The sequence below is a fragment of the Uloborus diversus genome, chromosome 4 (genome assembly GCF_026930045.1).
Source record: "Uloborus diversus isolate 005 chromosome 4, Udiv.v.3.1, whole genome shotgun sequence".
Taxonomy (NCBI): Eukaryota; Metazoa; Arthropoda; class Arachnida; order Araneae; family Uloboridae; genus Uloborus; species Uloborus diversus.
Window position 1 is genome coordinate 140,514,387 of NC_072734.1, and position 22,640 is coordinate 140,537,026.

Sequence of the window (22,640 nt, forward strand, 5' to 3'; positions counted from 1 at the left end):
TATGCTGTTGTAATCAACACTGACAGGAATAGTGTTACCAGAATCTATGTACTTACAATGCACGCTTGGCATATTGATTTCCAAGTGCCTGCACTACTTTTACAATAAAACGGTTCACGGTTCAAGTTTACATAAAATCAGTTGTTTTTAATTCAATTGTAATTCAGTAAAAATGTAATATATCTTTTAATTTGGAAGTTTTGTTTTAAATTGATTAAGTTCTCTAAAATTGGTTGATTCCATTCTTGCAACTTGTTCAAATTATTCAAATTCATGAAGAATGCCATGAAATAATATTATTAACTCGTTGGGCTAATAGTTCTGACTCTGAGAAAAATACTGATGTTGCAGCATTAAAATTTTAGTCACTTGGACTTAGAGATTTGAATAGCAATCTGTTTCAAAAATGTTTAAGTTTTAATATATAAATCTCTTAAATTAATATCGAAGTGACTTAATTTGCCTTATAAAACACTTCTCATAATTATATTTTTTATTTCCTTAAAAAAAGTAGAAGAAGAAGGAAAAAAAAAAGAATCCTACACTCTCTGCCCTTTTTTTTATGTAGACAGAATTTTCGAGAAAGCAGGGGAAGAGGAAGTGTTAACCTTTATGTCCATTCTATGGGTTCCTTTTATGGTATGCGTTCAATTATGAAGACAAATTATGGCAAAGATAGTATCTTCTGAATTTTTAATGGTGATCTTTCAAGATGGTTATGAAAACCCAATGGTTTTCAAAGTCGTGGTTATGCTTTCATTATAATATATCTATTTTATTTCTTGAAAGTAAAAAATTTATACAAAAACAATCCTAATTCAGTCTGTCGTAGAAAAGGCGGAATTCCACTTCTATTTATATCTAGGGAGCATGTGCGTACCCATCAGTATTAAAAAATAAACTATAAACCATGCAATGATTGTTCCTTGAATTAAGAGCTCCCTATTTTAGACAAACACAGTGGGAAAAATTGAAATGGTTACAAGAGTTTATGAAAATGACTTATTGGAAATTCGTTTTTGAGTTGTAAATGATGACTTCCGAGAGTTGATGATCCAAATGATTGCTTTCCCGTTGTTGTTCCACCCTTCCATTACCGTCCGAGTTTGAAACCAATGGCACTTATTTTCCAGGAGGCGGTTCAGGTCGGCTCATGATCTCTTCTATCCAGTCGGCGAAGTAGCTCACCCTGGTGTAAATGTCCGGGAAACCTTCTTTAGCACATCCAGAACCAAAGGAAGTGATTCCTGCAACGTAGTAGCGTCCGTTCATCAGGCACTGCAATGGCCCGCCGGAGTCACCCTGGAAATTTTGCAAGATTCAACATCAGAAAGGACAGAAGTGGTAAAAAAAAGCAGAATTTTAATGTTTCAACTTTAAATGACTTTTTCTCTTTTCCATAAGTTAAGACATAAAATGTTGCTCATTTTAGCATTAAGTGTAGTCTTGAAAGTGTGTCCAAGTCCAAGACTACACTTTCTGAGAGTAATTGTGTATGAAAATGTGACTTTATGACTGAAGTTGATGTAGGTAAATAATCGTACTATAAATACTCAGTTAAGAAGCTAAAGAAGTTCTACACCAACAAATACTCAATCTTTGTAAATTTAGGTTTCATTCCAACATTTATAAATCGATTGAATTTAAGAAAAATCCCATACGCTTTTTTCCCCATAAAACTTTTAAAACTTGATCCGATTTAACTAAAAAAAAAAAAAAAATCGATCAAAGAGACAAATATCAAATTAAACTTTTGTTCAACATTTTAAACTTCATTGAAGTCACGAATTAAGTCACTGCTTGGGAGCTCACATTTTGAGAGCTTTGTTCGGTCTACTTGAAACAATGTTTACTTAATCAACTATTCTAATGCTAATTTAAAATTTCAACCATTTTAACTCTAATAAAGTAACAATTAAGTAATACTTAGCTTCAGAACCTTGTTAAATTCAATTAAATCATATTATTTCACTTGATAGGTGCCATAACCATTATTTGAATACCAATTTCTTATTCTGGTCATAATCACAAATATGCAGTATCATTTCAAACAAACATTTTTAATCGATCAAAGCTACAAATATTCGAGGAACCATGTTTGTGCAGCCTAAGTCAAAACTTGTAATGAGTGCCAACACACAAGCATGCGAAGAAGATACCAATTGATTGTGGATCAATATTAGGGCTCTCCGTGTGAAGTATGCTAAGGGACACCATAACTTCTGTTGTGAGTATGGTGGGCTGATGAAAAGCCACATACGTACTTTCCACTCATGCACATGATTGTCATCACTTCCCAAATTCAATCTAGGTTCGTTGCTGAAGATGACTTGGTTGCATTTGATTGCAGTTCAATCCCGTAAAACCCGATTCTCCAAACAGGCGTGACAATCTGAAAGCTCAAATCATGCATTTGTTTTCAACGACAAACCGCATCTGTAGCCCTGGTGTGTTATGGGATGCCATCACATGCGATGCACGATCACAAGCAGCGTTGATTCACAATACTATGACAGCTCTGAGAAGCGTTCGTCACATGCATATGTTTCAGTCTTGTAGGGCTTCACCCATGGTAGGGCTCCAGGATCCATTTTTCAGCAAGACAATGCCTGGCCAGACACAGTGATGGTGTCACAGGACTTCTCCCATCCATAATCATTTTCTCTGGCCAGCTCGATTTCCTGATTTGTCACAAATCGAGCATATCTGGAATTACTTGAAACGGTAAGTTGGACAACCTGAGATTTGATCAAATTAGAGACGCGTTTACTGTAACTGTAGAACGAGATGACGGAGGACATGGAATTGAGCTTTTATGCCTCAATGCTTGCCATTATCGCCTTACAAATGACCCAACACAGTACTAAAACTCCTTTTTATTTGTGATTTTTCCTGTAATATATGATCATTTTGTTTTCATTTTGTAATTACTTTCTCATACTAACGTCGGCCTTACATCTGTAAAATTTCATTTCACTCTGACATTTAATTCTTGATGCGTCGATTTTCTTGTTACAGAGTGTAATATCCTTACACACTCATCGGATAACCAACTTGGATTTCTAAGCTTGTACTCAGGACTCTAACTAAAGAAGTGGGGAAACCCAGTAGTTTTCAAACATTTTTTCCTTCTTAAGTAGTCTGAATATCATCGAATATGTAAACATTCACATATAATAGAAAAAAAAACGAGTTGACCTCCCTTGCAAATTAATCTCTGATAATTCTAGTCATCGCAGTTCAAAAAACAAGCTTAAGACGAAAGGATTATTATTATTTTTTTTGTATTGTATAAAGGCAATTAAAAATTCCCCTCTAATATTACAATCAAGCATTTACTGTTCTTTTATGACCAATCTTTCAAATTCAGGAAAAATATATTTGAGATCACACGGTCAAACCTTGACCAATGCTCAGCAACTGGGCTGATTATAAATCATCTGTCGGTTCTCGTCGCCCTACTCTCATTAGGGCCCTCCTCATCCCATTCACGCGACACCGGTAGTAACAAAGCAGACGATCTCAGTCGGAAATGACCTTCCCTAAATCGATCTAGCGTCGGGCAGAAAGGGCCAGTAGTAGTACCAATCCGGCCTTAATAAATGAGTTGTTGCCATGAGGCGCTCGCTTTCTGGGAGCTGTTATCGGGCTTGTCCGGGATGGCTATGAGAAAATGTTGGAATTTATTAGTTTATTATTGACCACTCTGAATTTCGATAATTTTGAGAATGATTATGTTTCTCTTTAATAAATGAAATCTCAAAATGTCAAATACAGATCGTACTTATAAAATTTAAAATTCCATAAGAGTAATAATTATAATAATTATAATAATATTTTTCAAAGACATTAAGGAAATAGTCATATTTGTGTGAATTTATGAATAAATAGACAAATAAATAAATTTCACAATGACTGACAAACTCTTAGTCGGAAGCTATTTACAGATAATTTTCTTTTTACGGGTTTTAAGTGAAGTGAGATAAAACAGTCAATACAAAAATAATAAATAAAAAAAAAAATTAATTTGAATTTTGACATATTGAATTCAAATTATGTTTTTCGCAATCACGAGTGTGTGTATGTAGGCGTGCGTGTTTGTGTGTGGAGGGTATGTGTGTTTGTGTGTAGAGGGTATGTGTATGTGTGTAGGCATGTGTATTTGTGTCTGTGTGCTGGCATAAGTGTGTGGGTAGTTGTGTGTATGTGTAGGTGTCTTTATGTATGCATGAATGTGTGAATAGTTGTGTGTATGTATGTGTGAATGTGTAGGTGTGTGTAGGTGGGTATGTGTGAATGTTTTTGTGTGTGTGTGTGTGTATGTGTAGGTGTCTGTATGTATGCGTGTGTGTATGTGTGTGTAGGTGTATGTGTGTGCATGTGTTTGTGTGTGTGTGTATGTGTGCGTGTGTGTAGTTGTGTATGTATGCGCGTGTGTGTAGGACATGGATGCAACCTGGAGACGGTTTTCGCTATAGGAGCAGCATCGTGAGGAGCCCGCCGGCGGTGAGGTGCAGAGGGTGGCGGTGGGAAAATAAAATCAAAGGACATCAAACCAGTCAAATGAGAACAATAAGCAATCGTGAATGCTCAATAAACATTTAAAATGATGCAAAGCCCTAACAATACAGGAAGAAAAAGGATAAAAAGTGCCAACTTTTTCATATCCGCGGAGCAAAAAAATTATTATACCTCAAGAATAAAATTTTTTAAGAAAAAATAAAACTGTTCGAGAGTACAGAATATTGATGCAAATTGCCTACTATATTTCGTCAAGATCAAAATTGGCACGAGACGAAAATTTCAGAATTTTTTTTTTATTTTACATGGAATGACCCTGTAGCCTGATTGCATGAACCTCCTATAGGAGAGAGAAAAATCCGAAGTTCTCTTGAGTGTAAACTTTTTGCAGCGAATTATGTTGATAGAAAAACTATTTTGTTTTATTTTTTTCTGCTTGAAATTTGTTTCAGCAATACAGGGTAATTTCATATAAAATTAAGAAATGTTGTAAAATTTTCATGCTGTATCATTTTTGTCATATTGATGAAATTTAGTACGCAATCTGCATTAATATTCTGTACTCTTAAACATTTTTTTTTTCTTGAAAACATTTTATTGAGATATCGCTGTTTTTTTGCTACACGGAAGAGTAAAATTTGGCTTTTTTTATTATTTTTCTTCCATATGGACCAATAAAAAGTAATTGGTTGCTGAAGAATCAATATGTATCACCGAGAAAAGTATATTTTCTATACATTTTAATGAAACAAACCCACTTTTGCCAAATAAATCTTTTGAGAGAATACATTTTGATGGAACATGAAGTAGAGAACATGCGATGTAGAGCTAAGCTTTGGACAGGTTTATCGTATTAAGTGTAATTCCTAACAAAATTTCTGTAAATTTAGTTACACATATTTTTACATATTTTTTGCATTTATTTCATTTTTTAAAAAATGCTTTTTTAAAGCGACTTTGCTTCAAAAAAAATTGAGCAGTCAAAGATTTAGTTTTGAGCTATACATCAATGACAACGACAAAAAAAAAAAAAAAAAAAAAAAAAAAAAAAAAAAAAAAAAAAAAAAAAACAGTTATATAAAAAGAGAAAACCCGATAATAAACAAAATAATGTTCGAAATTTCATTTTCTAAAACTATCAATTTGAAAAGTGAATGTGCGACTATCTTGTCATCTTCTTTACTAATAATAAAGCTGAAAGTCGCTCTGTCCGGAGGATGTCTGTAGGATGTCTGGATGTCTGGATCTCTGTGACGCGCATGGCGCCTAGACCGCTCGGTCGATTTTCATGAAACTTGGCACAAAGTTAGTTTGTAGCATGGGGGCGTGCACCTCGAAGCGATTTTTCGAAAATTCGATGTGGTTCTTTTTCTATTCCAATTTTAAGAACAAAAATATCATAAGATGGACGAGTAAATTTCGAAATTATCATAACGTGGAATCGTAACATGGGCACAAGCCAATTGGCGAGATACAAAATTATCATAACGTGGAACCGTAACATGGGTATAAACCAATTGGGGAGAAAATTCACCATACATTATTTGCAAATATACAGGCGAACCAAAAGACCTTTTAATTTTTCTATTACGGGCAAAGTCGTGCGGGTACCACTAGTAAACTAATACAGAAAATATAGAGTCACCAGGGGTAATTCCTGATCAGCAAGTTTCTGGGGTAATTTCTGGCCATAGTCCTTTTATTTCGCTTTACCAAAATGAGAAAAATCATAATGTACTCTGAACTATTCTCATTGGAATTCATTACTTAGCTGTGAGCTTATTGGGAAGATACAATTACAATAACTGCATGTAAATCAAAACCTATTTTTTTCTAATGCTCTAATCTTTCTCGCGACCAAAGTTAACTCGAGTGTCACAAATTTCTCACATTTATATTGTCCGATCTAGCATTGGGCAACTCAAGCAAATAACCTCATTATTTCATTATTTTTCTCTCAGTAGTTGCATATATGAAATGCTGTAAAAATATGTAAGATTTAGGATCATCTCAAAAAAAAAAAAAAAGGACTTCAAGGGTAAACGGGATTTTGTTGCAAACAAGGATTAAATAAAACGTGAAAACTTGGGTAAAAATAGTGTAAACCTGGGAAAGAGCATTCAAGTAAGGGGAAAAATCGATGTTGTCAAGATTGATCCCTTCTCTCATCTAGCTAATAGGAGGAAAGAGAATTGAACAAGAGTTTTAGAAACCCTGGGGAACTGATGAACACTGGGAAGTTAGAAGAAAGCGCTAAATCTTGTACTAGTACATGCGCAAAAACCGCTTTATTTCTTGCAAGCACTTAAACAATGATTTTGAAACTAAAACTCTATATAGTATTTACTCCGTATAGTATAATCTGGGTTTACTTCAAAAATACCATGCTTGAGTAATAAATTTAAAAAAATATTTTATTCAATTTATTTTTTCTGATTTTTTTTAAATACGTAATAACCTTATTATTTCCGTTAAAAATTATTATTCTTACTTTTTAAGCTGATTTTGAAAGTTAAATTAGTGTAAATGTATAAGTTCGCTTTTAAGTTATAAATAATAGTATTTTCAACAGTTTTTGAATACAGAATGGTATGTCCGGTTCATATACGGATATATAAACGGATGTACTTGGATTTGGATGTGTTTGTGTATGTGTGTGTGTAGAGGGGAGGGTTTGCATATGTACCTTGTGCAATATGCAATTCTACAGATTACTTTGGATCTTCACCTCACTCGGTACGATGAAGGTGCTACTTTGATGCCCATTGATTCACAGAAGAGGTTCCTCGAAATTAAAAAAAAAATCACTGAGGTTTTAATTTAAATTTTGTCATAAAAATTATTAGATTCATAATTTGTTTTCATTATTATTTCACTTTATTTATAATTTAAAAAGATGTTTTGGAAAATATTAGTAGAATAAAAGAGATTCCTAAACTTGGGAATGGTCAAACGTTCAGTCAGAGCAGAAAGTTCGGGAAACCTAGTTTGAAACAACAATCGAAATGTTTTGTAAAAAAAAAAAATCATCTTAATTTATAAAATTTATGTAGTACAGGAAAGTCTTCTACTTTTCTTTTCATAATTGTAAAATAATCTTTATTCTTATTACTAGAGGAGTCGAAACATAGATACAACCAACAATGCCTTAAATAATAACGCAGTGAATGCAAATTGTACATACCTGACATGTTCCTTTGCCACCTTCTAATTCACCAGCACACAAGTGCCAACCTTTGATAGGAATTTGATACGTTGGATAATAAGCTCCATGGCACACATTGTTGTCTAAGACTTGAATTTCAACTTCTCGAAGAACATTGGACCCTCTTTTATCTGAAAAAAAATGAGGTATTCAGTAACATTTCACAAAAAATGTGCATTGCTTACACAGAATTTTGCATTTTGTTCTTCGAAGATGACAGGGGCAGGAATGTTGTTGCGAGACCAATTTTACAATCAATGACGTCGATTAATCTCTACTTAATGCAGTGGTTCTCAATTAACGCACCCCTTATTGTGTACACCGTAACACTGTAAAATCGAGTCGGAAACATTCCTGGAAAATAATAGGCAGCTGAGGTGCCCAATTTCTGCTAGTAACATATCTTGCAAAAACCAGGAACGTTTTCCGATAAAAGTCAGTAACCTTTCTGAAATTATCCTTGAAACTTTCTGAAGAATTGTGAAATATCCTCTGTTAAAGTTAGTCAGGTCTCGGGAACCTTCTTGAAAAATGAAATAGGTTTAATGCAAGTAATTGGAACTTTCTTAATTCACTAAGAAAGCTCAAGAAGCATTAGAGCAATCATGATCAATGCTGAGAGAGAATTGCAAGTAAGAACCAAGCATACCTTTTGCCTGCAATTTCTGCCTTGCAAAGCTGAAGCTACCCAGTGACTTTAGTAGCTCTCACTGTAAGCTTCGTTAGCATGGACGGACCGTAATCGAACTTCAGCAGATACATTTAATAAACACGCTCACTCAATCTTTAAACTGATATCTTAAAATACTTTTCATAACAGTGAAAAGTCTGCATTAGTGCAACTTGTACCAATTCAGGACACTTTTTTGTGAAGATACTTGATGTTACTGGGAAATAGGTGAAAATCTGTGAAATTCCGAAACGTTCCACGGAAATAACTAGTCACGTTTCGGAATTTTTTGTGCAGTGTATCATTAACAATGCGTATATCACCAAAAAAAAAGAATATTAGCTTTACTAAGATGTGTTAAATTAGCAAAAGTTTTAACTTTTTAACGGCTAAAAACTAATTCGAAATAATTAAATTAAATCAAAACAATGTGTTCTTATTCAAAGCTTTAATGATGACATGCAGTTAAAAAGATTTCAGAAAATAATTAGTGATAATGCTGGGCATTTTTGTTTACAAAGTACATTAATACTTGGCTCCAACTTGGTCAAATAAAGCTGCAGCGGTAAATCATTCTCGACGTAAACTTGTTTTCATACATATTCTTCAAGTGGATATAAGTTAAGATTCAAAACAAAGCAAGAGCGCCTGCTGGGCTACGTGGAGGGGTGTTAGCTTCAAAACGCACTCGATCTCATTCTGCTGTGAGCTGCCGGAGAGTCAGGACGTGCGTTTCCGTCAACCCCGGTTTGAGTTTATGTAACATGGCACAATGGATTTTTCTGTGAAGCAACGATACGCTATCAATTTTTGCGTTTAACTTGGGATGTCCGCTGCCGAAGCGACATCAAGGAGGCGTGGAAACTTCATCACGACAACGCTCTGAGTCACAGCGTGTTTATTGTAACGACTTCCTGGCCCGGACCCACACCCCATCCGTTCCCCAGCCTCCCTACAGTCCTGACATGACTCCCGCTGACTTTCTTTTTTCCCTCGGTTAAAAAGAGTCATGAAAAGGAAACATTGGATCACGATTGAAAGCATCCAAGCGGTCTCATCCATCCATGTTACATCGGCTCTAAAGGACATTCCAGAAAAGAACTTCCAGGATATCTTCCAGGCATGGAACACCGCCTCCAAAAGTTGATTCTTTGTACAAATTTATTCAATAAATGTTTTTTTATGAATTTGGTTGCATTACTTATGGAAAGCACCTTGTACATTGAAAAAATAAATAAAAATGTAAAAACGATAGGTTTTGAAAATAATAGAAAATAGCACCATTAAAAATATAAATAATTTAAACCACGTTAAAATGCACAAATTTGCGAAAATCTGTAAACACGTGTTTTGGGGTTACAAGGGCAACAAACCTCTTTTTCGACCATAAGATCGGAGCTTATGGAGGAAAAGACATTCGACAAATGGAACGAGTTGAAGCAATAAACAGTGTTAGGATAAAAATAGAGGGTTAATCAAACTGCCAACAAGAACATCATAAACCATCGAAGCACCAAGGAATGCAAACCATGTAAATGAAATTAGACGGTTTATATCTATTGAACATTTAAAATGTAGCTTTTAAGCTGCATAGAGCAAATGCATGATAACTGATTGTCTAAAAGATTTATAAATTCCGTGGAAAATAAAGCATTATTTTTTGCGATCCTGTTAGTTACATCTTAAACAAAAAAAGAAGAATTTTGTTGAAATGTTATAAGTTATTATTTAATATTTTAAGACCTATTTTAGATCTTAAGTCAGTCAACCCTATTTGAAATTAACTTCATTTAAACCAGAATAATAAAAATGAAGTATTTGTTTTCACTTTATTACTGTAATTAAAGTTTATATTGTTTTTAAGGCTCTTTTACTGTTATTCATGTAATTAAAAACCTGCAGAATGTTAGTTTTGTTGCACTTAACTAATTAATCTCTACAAATGTTTTATCTAAAGAGCTGATGAGTTTAGTCAAACAATAATCATATTAATAATGAGCGAATTTATACTTAAATAAATAGTTTCCGAAAACAGCTCTGAATGGCAAATATTCATGAAGAAAATCTCCGTCTTTTCACGAAACAGTTACCCTGTAACTAGTTTATCTAAGGAAAAATCAATGGGTGCCTGTGGTGTGGTGCAAAGCTGGTCTCCTTTAATGTGTGTGTCGTTTAGTCTGGATGGCTACTTGTAATGCAGACGCTCGTGCTGTTATTGATTTATTGAAGGCAGAGAGAAAGATGGGGGTTTGGGAATTCGGATACTTTGACGGCTGCTTGCTTCATAGCTTTTCGTGAGGATGGGAAAATGATATATATTTTATGAGTTGATGCTCCGACGTGAGATCAAATATTCTTTTCATCAATCAATTTCGGGTTGTCGTTGTCTCCGTTGATCTTGTAACAAAATGTTCTATTTCATAGTGCAATTATTTTTTTTTTAAATGTCTGATCGATGTCGATTGCGGATTTTTCTCGTTAAAATTAGATGATTTGGCCAAAAATGAACACACCCCAGTGGATGTAAAATTTGAACTATACATGTACATTGTACATGTATAGTAGGGTGATTCAAAAAAAATAAAACAAAAATTTGAATTTTGACATCTTGAATTCAAATTATGTTTTTCGCAATCACGAGTGTGTATGTAGGCGTGTGTGTTTGTGTGTGGGGGTATGTGTTTGTGTGTAGGGGTTATGTGTATGTGTGTAGGCATGTGTGTTTATGTCTGTGTGCTGGCATAAGTGTGTGGGTAGTTGTGTGTATGAATGTGTGTGTGGGGGGGATGTGTGTAGGCATATGTGTTTGTGTCTATGTGCAGCATGAATGTGTGGGTAGTTGTGTGTATGTTTTTGTGTGTGTATGTGTGGGTGTCTGTATGTATGCGTGGGTGTATGTGTTTGCGTATGCGTGTAGGTGTGTGTATGTGTGTGCGTGTGTGTAGTTTTGTATGTATGCGCGTGTGTGTCGGACATGGATGCAACCTGGAGACGGCTTTCGCTATAGGAGCAGCATCGTGAGGAGCCCGTCGGCGGTGATGGTGCGGAGGGTGGCGGTGGGAAAAATCAAAAGACGCTAAAAACAGTCAAATGGGAACAATAAGCAATCGTGATTGCTCAAAAAGAAAAACTTTTTTTAAGCTAGAGTCCAGCACACCCCCTATTTTTTTAGACTTACTAATAGTATTATGTTGTAAAAGTTTTAGCTTCTTACTCAAAATTTTAAGAGGGTGCTCAATGACCCCTTAATTTAACATCAACCGTAGCTTAGAAAATGTCACAAATTTAGAAACAGTTAATATCTAAAGCTGTTTTTTTTTTGTAAATAATTATTTTATTGCAATATATATACATATTACTCGTTAAAATTATATGTAGCGTTGTTCTTTCAGTTCAATGTATTTTTTTAAAGCTTCTTCCCCATACGTTTGAAGTTTAGGGGAGGAGGTTGAGCACCCTCTTTCAGCTGAAACAGGAAACTAAAATTCTTCCAGTATATTACTATCCAAAAATCTAAAAGTATTGAGGGGTGTCCTGTTATCTAGAAGAGACTTTTTTTTTTACATGCATTTTTAAACCACCTTAAAATGTATATTTAAATTTTTTTTGAATTAAGGTTTCAAAAGTCCTATCTTTGGAAAAAGTGGGAAAAAGTTGCAGTTTTAAGCCTTTACATGAAACTAAAACAAATTTAGTGATATTTCTGCGATAAAAGTTAGTCATCATACTTCCTCATGCATCTGAGAGGAAATAAGCTAAGCTTGGAAGTGTTGATGTAGGCATAGGCAGGGGCGGCAAATAAGAGGGGTGAGAGGGGGTAGTCGCACCCCCAATTTTTTTGAGCAGAATGATAAAAAATGGGTAAATTCAACTTTTGTAAATCGCAAACCAATGTTCATTTTTAAAAATCTCTTTAATTTTCAGTTATAGTTGATGAAACTCGAAGCATTTCCAGGCACAAGCAAATGTTTTCCGTTTTATTTCAAAGATGACTTATGTAAGGTGTTTTACGTAAAATGAATTTAAAATTTGTCATAAATTTCAATTCATTTTATAATAAGTTGTCATGTTTTTAAACACTATTTTTGTTTGATATTAGACCCGTTTTATGACCATTTCCTGGTAACCAGTATGTGTTTTGTTTTTTACCATACTGAAGAAACTCATATTTAAGAAACTCGACCCCCCCCCCAAAAGAAGTGCTGAAATACCGCCCCTGGGCATAGGTACCTATTTGGGGATCAAATGGGGGCTCAAGCACCCCCCCCTGCCTAGAAATTAGAACTTCTCTTGCTTTTAGTATTTTTTTTTTTCTGCAGAAATGTAAAACATTTCTTCTCCAGCCATTAATGAATAAGTTATTAAAAATAACTCTAATCTGTACTGAAATTGGTTTCCATGGGGAAAATATCCTGCTAAACCATGGGGAAAATATCTCAGCCCCCTTTAAAATTCCGTATATGAGCGCCTATGGATGTAGGAGAATGTGTGGCAAAGTGCAATAATAGTTAGTCAGCATACTTCCTCATGCATCTGAGAGGAAATAATCTGAGCTTGGAAGCGTTGATGTAGGAGAATGTGGGGCAAAGTGCAATAAAAGTTAGTCAGCATACTTTCTCATGCATTTGAGAGGAAATAGCCTGAACTTTGGAAGTGTTGATGTAGGGGAACGTGGGGCAAAGTGAAATAGCTAAGATAACTTAACTTTTTCAAAATGAATAAATAGGAAATTCGTTTTGAAAAATACAGTTCATAAAAAAGTATTTTGCTATAAAACATACATTGAAAAAAAAACTTTCTTGGCAGTAAATTTGCACCTTCAAAAATTAATAATTAAATAAATAATGAAATAAATGCCCCTTTTTTCATGGAAAAAAAAAGAAAAGAAAATATTTTTCGAATGAAATATTTTCTATTTGATTACCAAAAATATTTTTGATAAATGAATGAGTGAAGAAAAGAATGAATAAATAAATGAATAGATAAAGAGAATAAGTTACAGAAAACAATTAGCGAATAAAGTAAATAAAACAATAAACGAATAAATAAGGAAATAAGTGAATGAATGAATAAAGAGAAGTGAATGATTAAATGAAGGAATGAAATGAATGATTTAATAAATGAATATGTAAGAGATTTAATAAACGATTGAATGAGTAAACAAATGAACTTGTTCACTTTGTCCCATCCACTTTGCCCCGCAGTCACTTGACTTTTTGAACTAACATTTAAAATAAAAGTGAGTTTAGGAGTAATAATTAAATAAATACTGCACTGAATATTAGTAGGTCTCAATTCATATTTAAAATGTTAATAAAGCAAGACACTTGTCATTTTATAATGACAAAAAATAATTTGTGACTTATAGCAAAATATGACAATATGAGTCGCAATTTTTGAAAATTTCTCGTATTATCGTATGCTTTGATCTTTAGATGTGGACTGGAATGTGTTGCTAAATAGTGTCACAAGATAGTTGAAATATTACCAAATAGGTGGCTCTTTAGACAAAGTAAATATTTCAAAATTTCACTTTGTCCCCCTAGTTCACTTTGCTTCACATCCCCCCCCCATAATTATTCTTTTATGGACTTCTTTCTCATCCATTGCAAAATGACGGTTTTGTCCCATGGGTGAGTCAGGACCGTCAGTTCACCGATTATAACCTAAGGCTATAATGCAGAATGTAGAATTTTATCACTAAGCTGAAATATAATGTAGGGGAATGTGGGGCAAAGTGAAATAGCTAAAATGACTTAGCTTTTTCAAAATGAACAAATTAGAATTTTGTTCTGAAATTACAGTACATAAAGAAAGAACAATCTTTTTTTTTTTTTTTTTTCATACAACTTGTATTGAAATGCCATTTTTCATTTTTGGCAATAAATTTGCGCTTTAAAAAAGGTGGAAAAATTTCACTCTGTTTTTTTCATGGAGCAAAGTGAAAAATAAAACATTTTTGTGATGAAATATTTTTTATTCGATAATTAAAGATTTTTTTTGATTAAATAAATGAGTAAATAAAAGAATAAATGAATAATAATAAAAAAAACTAGTAAATAAATAAATACACAAGCAAAAATAAATAAGTGTATAGATGGGGAATGAATAGGAATATAAACGAATGAATGAAAAAATAACTGAATTATTAAATAAAGGATGTGAGTAATTTAATTAATGAATGAATACGCCACACCAAGCGCCACATTCTATTGCAAGACGGGCCCCAGGTAGGCCCAGGAAGGGCTGGTTTGACCAAGAAACCGGAGCAGGCCTTTGGCCTAATCCTTGAGGAGGAAGAAGAATTTTGAAAGTAAGCTATCTCCTACTTTGTGATTTTTGGTGGTATACACCACACTACAGGGTTCTTAGCACAGCACGTGGTTTTACCGGTTGTATGGGGTCCTGAAGACAGCTTTGTTTTAATGGTCCAGACCAACAGTCAAAAAATCCCTGATTTAGTACCCTCAAAGGTACTGATTTAAAAGGGGAATTTTTGTGATTTAATGTGTGCAAGTGACCTTTAGCATACACGGAGAGTCCTAGACAGGTGGCATCGAACCAGTGCTACTTCAGCCATGATTCGATGCCTCACCGATCGGGCAACCTCGACTCCGATCAGTTCCTGATTTACCATTAGGCCCTTGAGGCCCGGCCTTGGGGCGCCCTGGCTCCAGCGGTCTCCAAAACTAACAGATGTAGAAAATTGTACCGAAACATGATATTGTGGATTTAACTTGCACGTTATGTAGTTTAAAATGAAGTTCGATAAATAAAGTGCATATCAACATCAAAACAGCCAATTTTTTCTATTTATTTTTCGCGCTTAGGTAGTTCCGCATATGCCAGGGGTGCCCACCTAAGTGGGGTCCTGGCGCAGACTGCGCCATTGAAATTTTTAGGGTTTGAGGGGTATTTTTCTCATTTTTTAGGGGCGCTCTTGCTTTTTTTTGAGAAAGGGTGGGTCTTCGCGAAATTTAGGGGGGGGGGGGCACCCCTGCATATGCAATTGGCTGGGCTACACGCTTGTGTACCCCAGCCTGATGCATATGCGTTAAAGGTCTACAGTTGTAACACAAATGCACTTTCGTCGGTTGTACTACTCAAGGAAGTTCCTGCAAATGCGTCTGGCCTACTATCTTAAAATTTTTAATTCGGGTCCGGCCCCGATATCAGATGTACACAGCAGAGTTCGGTGTTTTTCTTAATCAAATTCACGATACACAAAGATTCTTGTAATTTCTAAAAATGCAGCTACTTCATCCATTATCAGTATAGGAATATTTATTGCTGATCCACTTTCACTGTATATTTGTGCAAATATAGGTCCAGCTCAGCAGCTAGAAGAAATATACTTCGGTATAAAATCGATTCGTCAATCTTAAATTCTCAATTTTTGATGAACCGAAATTTTGAACTATTTTTCTTTTTGTGTTATGCATTTTCATTACTTAAAATTTTTGTTTCAAATTTCATCTTGGACGGAGGAAAATGTATTTACTATTATGCCGTGCTAAGCGCAAAAGTAGTATCTGCAGCTGAGTTCAAAATGAGAGATTGCCGTTTAAAATTATGCTGCTCCATATATTTGATTCAGATGGATTTTTTTTTACAATTCTTTAAAAAATAATTCCCTTTGGCGTATGACTATAAAACATTGTATTTAGGTGAAATATGTAATAAAGAGCCACCTGGCGACCGTAACTCAATTTTGATAAAAAGTGCAGACATGACGTTTGTGCTTAGCACGGTAGTATTGCTCTTAAAATTCAGGAATTATACTTCTTTTGGTGCTTGTAGTAACCAAAAGTTTGGCTCAATTAGAGCGTTTTTTAAAGAGTATATTGCATTTGCCAGAAAGAAAAACTCATTAACTAAGCTAAACCTGGGTTGTGAATTCAGTGATCAAGTAGAGTGATCAAGGATGAATACATTGGTTTTCAGCATGAAAACGTTTCTGACCACATTTACGTGACCAGTTTGGGAGCTGAAAGGTCTAAATTTAAGCCCTATGATTTTCCCTCTTTCAAATTTAATGAAACGGGTAACTTCACTAAAACACAGGGCATAATTCCTCTTATTTCTTGACCACAATCAATTTCTTCCTGAAAGGCGATACCTGCCTTACCGACAATGAAAGGCGCGCTCTATATCATTATTGCTCTGAAGCTGCAACAAAGTTCTAGCAACATTAAAATAATTTTTAATTTCGGTCAAATATGAGTTATATCAGCAGGACTACATGCAATATACCGTCTCAAGTCCAATCAGATGAAATGTACCTCCAGCTCAGTCATTGTCAATTCCAGGCTGACGAGTCCCGAAATTGCAGTCTCTGAATGACACAAGGGGGCTATCGATATATAGCAGAAATTATGAGTCAATTGTATAGGTTACGTACTTTCTCACCTAGTTGTCATACTTCGTAATTGACTTCCTTTTTTATGTTGGTTTTCGTTTGATACCTCTATTGTATTTAAACGGACATGAAAAGCTTGAATTGTTTTTACAGAAAATTTAGCACAAGCCTGTCATTTCAAAAGTTTTCAAGGAGTGTGGGGGAGCCAATATTAAATGCCATTAAAATAAAGTACTTACACACGTTTAAATACATTGTGCCTTTAAAAACTGGGACGATGAAATCAATATCTTCCAAATGACAGAATGACAGGTCTGACTTTTTTACTAATTATGATTCTAAAAAAAATTGCCTGAAAACAAATATTTTTTTTACTAAAATTCCTTTTTTTTTTGTTGAGATTTTAACGCATAATGTAACATTACTCGAGGGTCATACGAAAATATTCTCAAAGTTATAAACGCAAATTTATCTGTCGTCATTGCTGATTAGATTTTTCTGAGGAAGTGCCGGTGAAAATAAATATTGAAGACTCAAAACAAAAGATAAATAACACAATTTCCATTAAAAAAAAAAATCCCAAAAATTTTGATCAGAACTTGGAAGCCGCGTTCTTTTCTTCAGTCGGCAGCCATTTTGTGTGTAGAAATTTGGAAATCTACAAATTTACTTTAATGCTGACAATATGCGCGGAGTATGCGCTACTTGTCACACAGGTTGTTCGCCAATATACAAAAAGTGAAAATTGAAACGCACAGCCAAGCAACGTAATTTCGAATTATAGCGTCTTGTTGAAATCTCTAGCAAATAGTTATTTGTATTTATTTAAATACATAATATTTTTTTTAAACAGCAACGCCCCAAGATTGAAACTTATTTTGAAGACTTTATGTTGATTGTCGCTGTTTTTTTTAATGAACCTATTGGGGGAACTAATGTTATCTATTTCTATATTAGTAAAATTTATGAATTTTATAAGTTAATTGAAATATTAAAACTATTTCATGAATGTAGGTGGCAGCACGTTTTATCTATGGACTAGGACTTGAACTACGAGGTGGAGGGGGAGTACGAGTAACAAGAAAAGCTCAGAATAAATTTGCAATATTATGCATTACGAAATTCAATATAATTTAACTGTGAGTGGCAAAAGGAGCAATCCAATTTTCCACAACTGGTATGCATCTATGATGTATTTAAATTTAAATTAATGCCTGCTATTTCTTTTAGAAAATTTAAAACGGAAATTAAAGCGTATAGAAATGCCTATTGATATTACGAAAATTAATATCCTATGTTTTAGTTACTTTAGAACCTAGAATTAAAGTAACATTTGATTTTGAGAGAAATATTTTGTCTCAAATATACGAAAATACAGCTGATTTTGAGACTAATGAAATCTATAGTGCTGCCATCTGTTATCACTAAACTTACATTACCATTTAAGTTATCTAATCAGATAAAACATCACAAAATTTAATTATCTCCCCCCCCCTTTTTTGAAGGTTGTTGCTATGAAAAATGCTGCAGTTTCGAAGAAAAAACAGTAGTTTACAAAAGCAAGTTTTTAAAGAAATGGATATTTTTTAAAAATTTTATAATCGATCAGTCGCGGATTCACAGGTTTGTTGGCCTATCGCAATACATTATTGGATAGCTTAGAGATGAACAGAAATACTCAAAATATTTTTCCTGTGCCTGATAGATCCCCTTTGGAGCCCCTCGCAATCGCGACAATAAACCGCCACTGTAGCGAATTTTGTCCTTGTAAATAGGGGAAAAAGAATGCAAAAATACACAAAAATTTTGTCCATAGTTTTTAAAATGATGAATGGTTACCTGTTTCAAGCCAAATATCAATTCATTTAAATTATTAAACTTTTATCGTACAATGAATTACTTTCTACAGCTGCAATCACTAAGAAGAGATTTTGCATTTTTTAAAAGTTCCTTTTGGACACCAGATTCAATGGTTATGTAAACAAGAAGATAAAGATTTGTGTGTGCAGAATTTTAGCATTTGTATTATTGTAAAACGAAAAGGAATGTCTTAAGTACAGCTTATAACATTTGCTTACGTGTACTTCAAATTTCACAGGGAGAATTTTCTTTCCCCGGGGGAGGAGGCGTCAGCTATAACAAGCCTTAAATGTACATAAATCACCATTTTATGACTGACAATATGGGTTAAACTAAAGAATTCTTAGGGGAGGGAGTAAACCCCCAAAATCCTGCATTGCGCCTTTCGTAGGTTTAACTATGACTTAAAGGTTTTGTATATAATTTATATATTGCACCTTCTACATTGCAACCAGGTGTGTCAAATTTTTCCTGGAGGGAGGGGGAGGGTATATTCAATCCATATTTCATTGTAAGACAACAAAATCCACGCCCACTTTTATGCAAATACATTAACTTTTCAAAGCCAGGGTGGCAGTTGATCCTCATGACCCCCTAAATGACTGGCCTGATTGCAACTTTAGAGAAGCTTTTAATAAACTTAGTTTAAATAAAGAAACAACCACTTCATGGTTTTAACTGTTTTGTTCTGTAGAGTTTCACATCAGTGTAGTGGATAAGTAGTTTGAGCTTAAAAGTTTTACCAAAGAAAATATCGTAAGCTAAAAAAAAGATCATTTAAATACTGAATAAATTATGTGCAATTTTCGGATTAGTAAGATTTTCAATGAAAAGCTTTCGAATTTATTTCATTTAGCCTTGATTTGAGACAGAGAAAAATTCTTACTAAGCTTAAATTGTTATGTTCAAATAAAATTGTGAATTTCGGCTAATTTCCGGCAATACTAATATGTTGCTCTCAATTTTCAAAACAGGGATTGCATTCTAAGAGCTATTCAATCGAGTTCTCAAGTATGTCGTCATTTATTTCTTCATTTTCACGTACAAGCTGTGCAAAATTATCAGTTTAAGAAATCATTTAAATAGTTAATAGTGCTAAAAACTTAATGCAAATCATGACTACTTTCTAGGGGTGCGACATCGATGTCGATGTTTTGGAAACATCGACGTTTTTGTTAAAATATCGATGTTTTCAACATCGATGTTTTACTTTCGATATATTTGGAACATCGATGTTTTGGGTTTGATGTTTTTTCGATGCTGATGTTTTTGTATTTCAATTAAAAATAAGAATACATTTTCTCACAGAGAAGCGACATCGATTGAAAAACATCAATGTTTCAAAACATCGATCTTCAAAATGAAAGAAAAAAAAAAAAAAAAAAAAGAAAAAGAAAGAAAAAAAAAAAAAAACGATGGTGTTGATAAATTGACATAGAAACATTGAACTCTCTGCAACATCGACATCAATGTCATACCCCTTATGCTATATACAAAAGTAATTGATGTCTGACAAAAGAAGTACTGAAGCAATATAATTCTGAAATGCAGATCTCATTTTCACACGCTCGCTGCGAAATTATTCCTATTAAATTTATTCTTGATTTGAGGTATGTAATACATTAGTCGGGTATGTATTCTATAAATACATATATAATTTATTATTGGCTTTACTTAGAAATTTCTGAAATAATAACTATAATTCAACGAATTGATGCAATGGCAAAAGAATTCACTGATCGAATAAGAAACTTATGTTAGAGATTATCATATATGTAAATCTGTAGTGTAGCATATTCAAAAATGTATCTAATACAGTCGGACCTCCATATATCGAAGTAGCAAATTGCCGGAAAAAATTCGATATATAGAAATTTCGATATTTAGAAACGATCTTATTTTATCCTAAAAATCTCCTAAAACATTAAAATCAAAGCTAATTTTCGTGTATGAAACCTAATTTCTAATTGATACGAGCATCGAGTTAAACGAAAGTTAATAATTAAAAATATAACAGAAATTACATTTTTGCGCCTTCATACATCTTCATTCTTCTGCAATTCAACTTGATCCGCAACATGAGGGGATTTTCGTTTTGACAAATCGAGAGAAAAGTAAAAAATTAATCTACTTAACTTGAATGATTTTTACTGCATCTAAAACGATTACTAACGATAATCAACAGACAAAAGGGATGACTTGAAACTGATTTTACTATGTTACTGGTTACAACTAAGATATTTGAAATAAACTTGTGGGAATTTAAAAATTCTAGAACGAAACAACGACCTATCTACACACCCCTGAACCCCAGATTCCTTATGAGTTTCGCAGCAACTTTTAGTGAACATAATTTGCTCCCTTAAATTTTATTTTTCATGAGACAAACAGTCTAAAGAGAGAAAAAAATCTACGAATGTCTCGAAATTTTTTTTCGATATATAGAGATTTTTTCGATATATAGAAACAATTTTTCTATGTAATGAACATAGGAATTTGCTGGGATTTCGATATATAGAAAATTTCGATATGTGGAAGTTCGATATATAGAGGTCCGACTGTACATTGATAAAAAGTTGATCTCTTGTATCTTAAAAACTATCGTTTGGTGCAGTATAGCCTATCTAGGCTCTTGCACCATTAGAACCAATCAAAAAGATCGATGTTTTAAAACATCGATGTTTCTTGGTCGATGTTTTAAAACATCGATATTTGAAAACATCGATGTTTCTTGGTCGATGTATCAATACCATCGATGTTTTAATTTTTTACATCGATGTTTGAAACATCAATGTTTTGCCATCGATGTCGCACCTCTACTACTTTCCAAGTATATATAGCAGCATAATTGTAAATCGTTCTAATTATTTTCTTGTTTTTCCGGGTAAATATAAACAGTTCTTTACTTGCATTTGTATTATAGGGTTGAATAAAAATTAGAGTTAATTGCCCAACACTTGCCAGAATTGTGGTTGCTACGGAAGAACAACTTTGAGACACGTAATTTCAAAACAAAATCTACCAGTTTAGTCGGAGAGTACGTGAAGCATAGATAAGAATTTAAGATTTAAAAAATGTCTTAATTTGTAAGCGATTTACATTCACTGCAATTCTCTACTGCCCATTTGAGCGATATTTCTGGGCGTTTAAAGGACATCTTTAGATCTTCCAGATCTTTTTCCACTCGAATGCTCCAAAGATTACTGAAGATGTTTGTTTTTATTATACTTTTGTTACACCATGCATAAGTACGTCAGTATACACAACAGAAAGAATTAATAACAAGAGAAAATACCGTTTGCTACTTAAGGAAGGAACTGAAGTAACTGATGGAATGTAAATTTGCTGCTTAAATTCTCTTATTTAACAAGGTTATTTTCACTGTTATGATGATAACAAAAACTATCCTTGCTTTGAAAAAATGTGTGTCACAACCTTCAAAGGCTAAAGATATGCTAATGAAAAATAACACCAGAATTTAAAAAAAAAAGCCAAAAATTCCTTTTTGTTTGTTTTTCGAAAAATAATACTAGATTTTGTTTAACTAAGAATCAAACGTGCGTATTCTATTTCTGCAATACATTAAATAAAAGCATAGTATGCTTGTTGACTTTTATCATAAAAAGATTACCGTAGTGCAAATGGAGAATCCTGGCAAAGTTTAACGTCAACTGTTTCTTGGCAGTTTCCTATGATGGCCCGTCATTTCAAAACTTTACATGTTACATAAGAATTTACTGAAAATTAAAGTTTTCTCGTGGGAACTTTTATTTTTTTGAGCTATTCAAAGCTAAACAAAACTGTTAGAAAAAAAAGAAAGAGAGAAAGAGAGAGACTGAGCTGTTGGCGAGAAAAGATCTTTCACATAAAGATATTGCGTTAGAACTTGTTCTTTTGAGGACTGTAACCCCAAAAGTTATTGCGTTTAAAGGGGAGAGGGAGAGAGATCAGATGGAAAGAAAGATGCTTTCCCATCTCAAAATCATACTTTAATTTTTTTTTCTACTACGTATTTAATGAATTCC

At 33.7% G+C, this 22,640-nt stretch overlaps 1 protein-coding gene across 1 annotated transcript in view; it reads right to left on the minus strand.

The window, feature by feature from the left end:
* Positions 1–707: 707 nt before the first annotated feature.
* Positions 708–22,640, minus strand: part of LOC129221196 (trypsin-2-like) — a 35,575-nt gene continuing 13,642 nt past the window's right edge. Inside the window, exons 5-6 of the mRNA XM_054855648.1 lie at positions 7,706–7,857; positions 708–1,302 (exon numbers count right to left, since the gene is read on the minus strand). Of these exons, the coding sequence (XP_054711623.1) occupies positions 1,123–1,302; positions 7,706–7,857 (332 nt within the window). The 3' untranslated portion in view covers positions 708–1,122. The remainder of the gene's footprint in view (positions 1,303–7,705; positions 7,858–22,640) is intronic.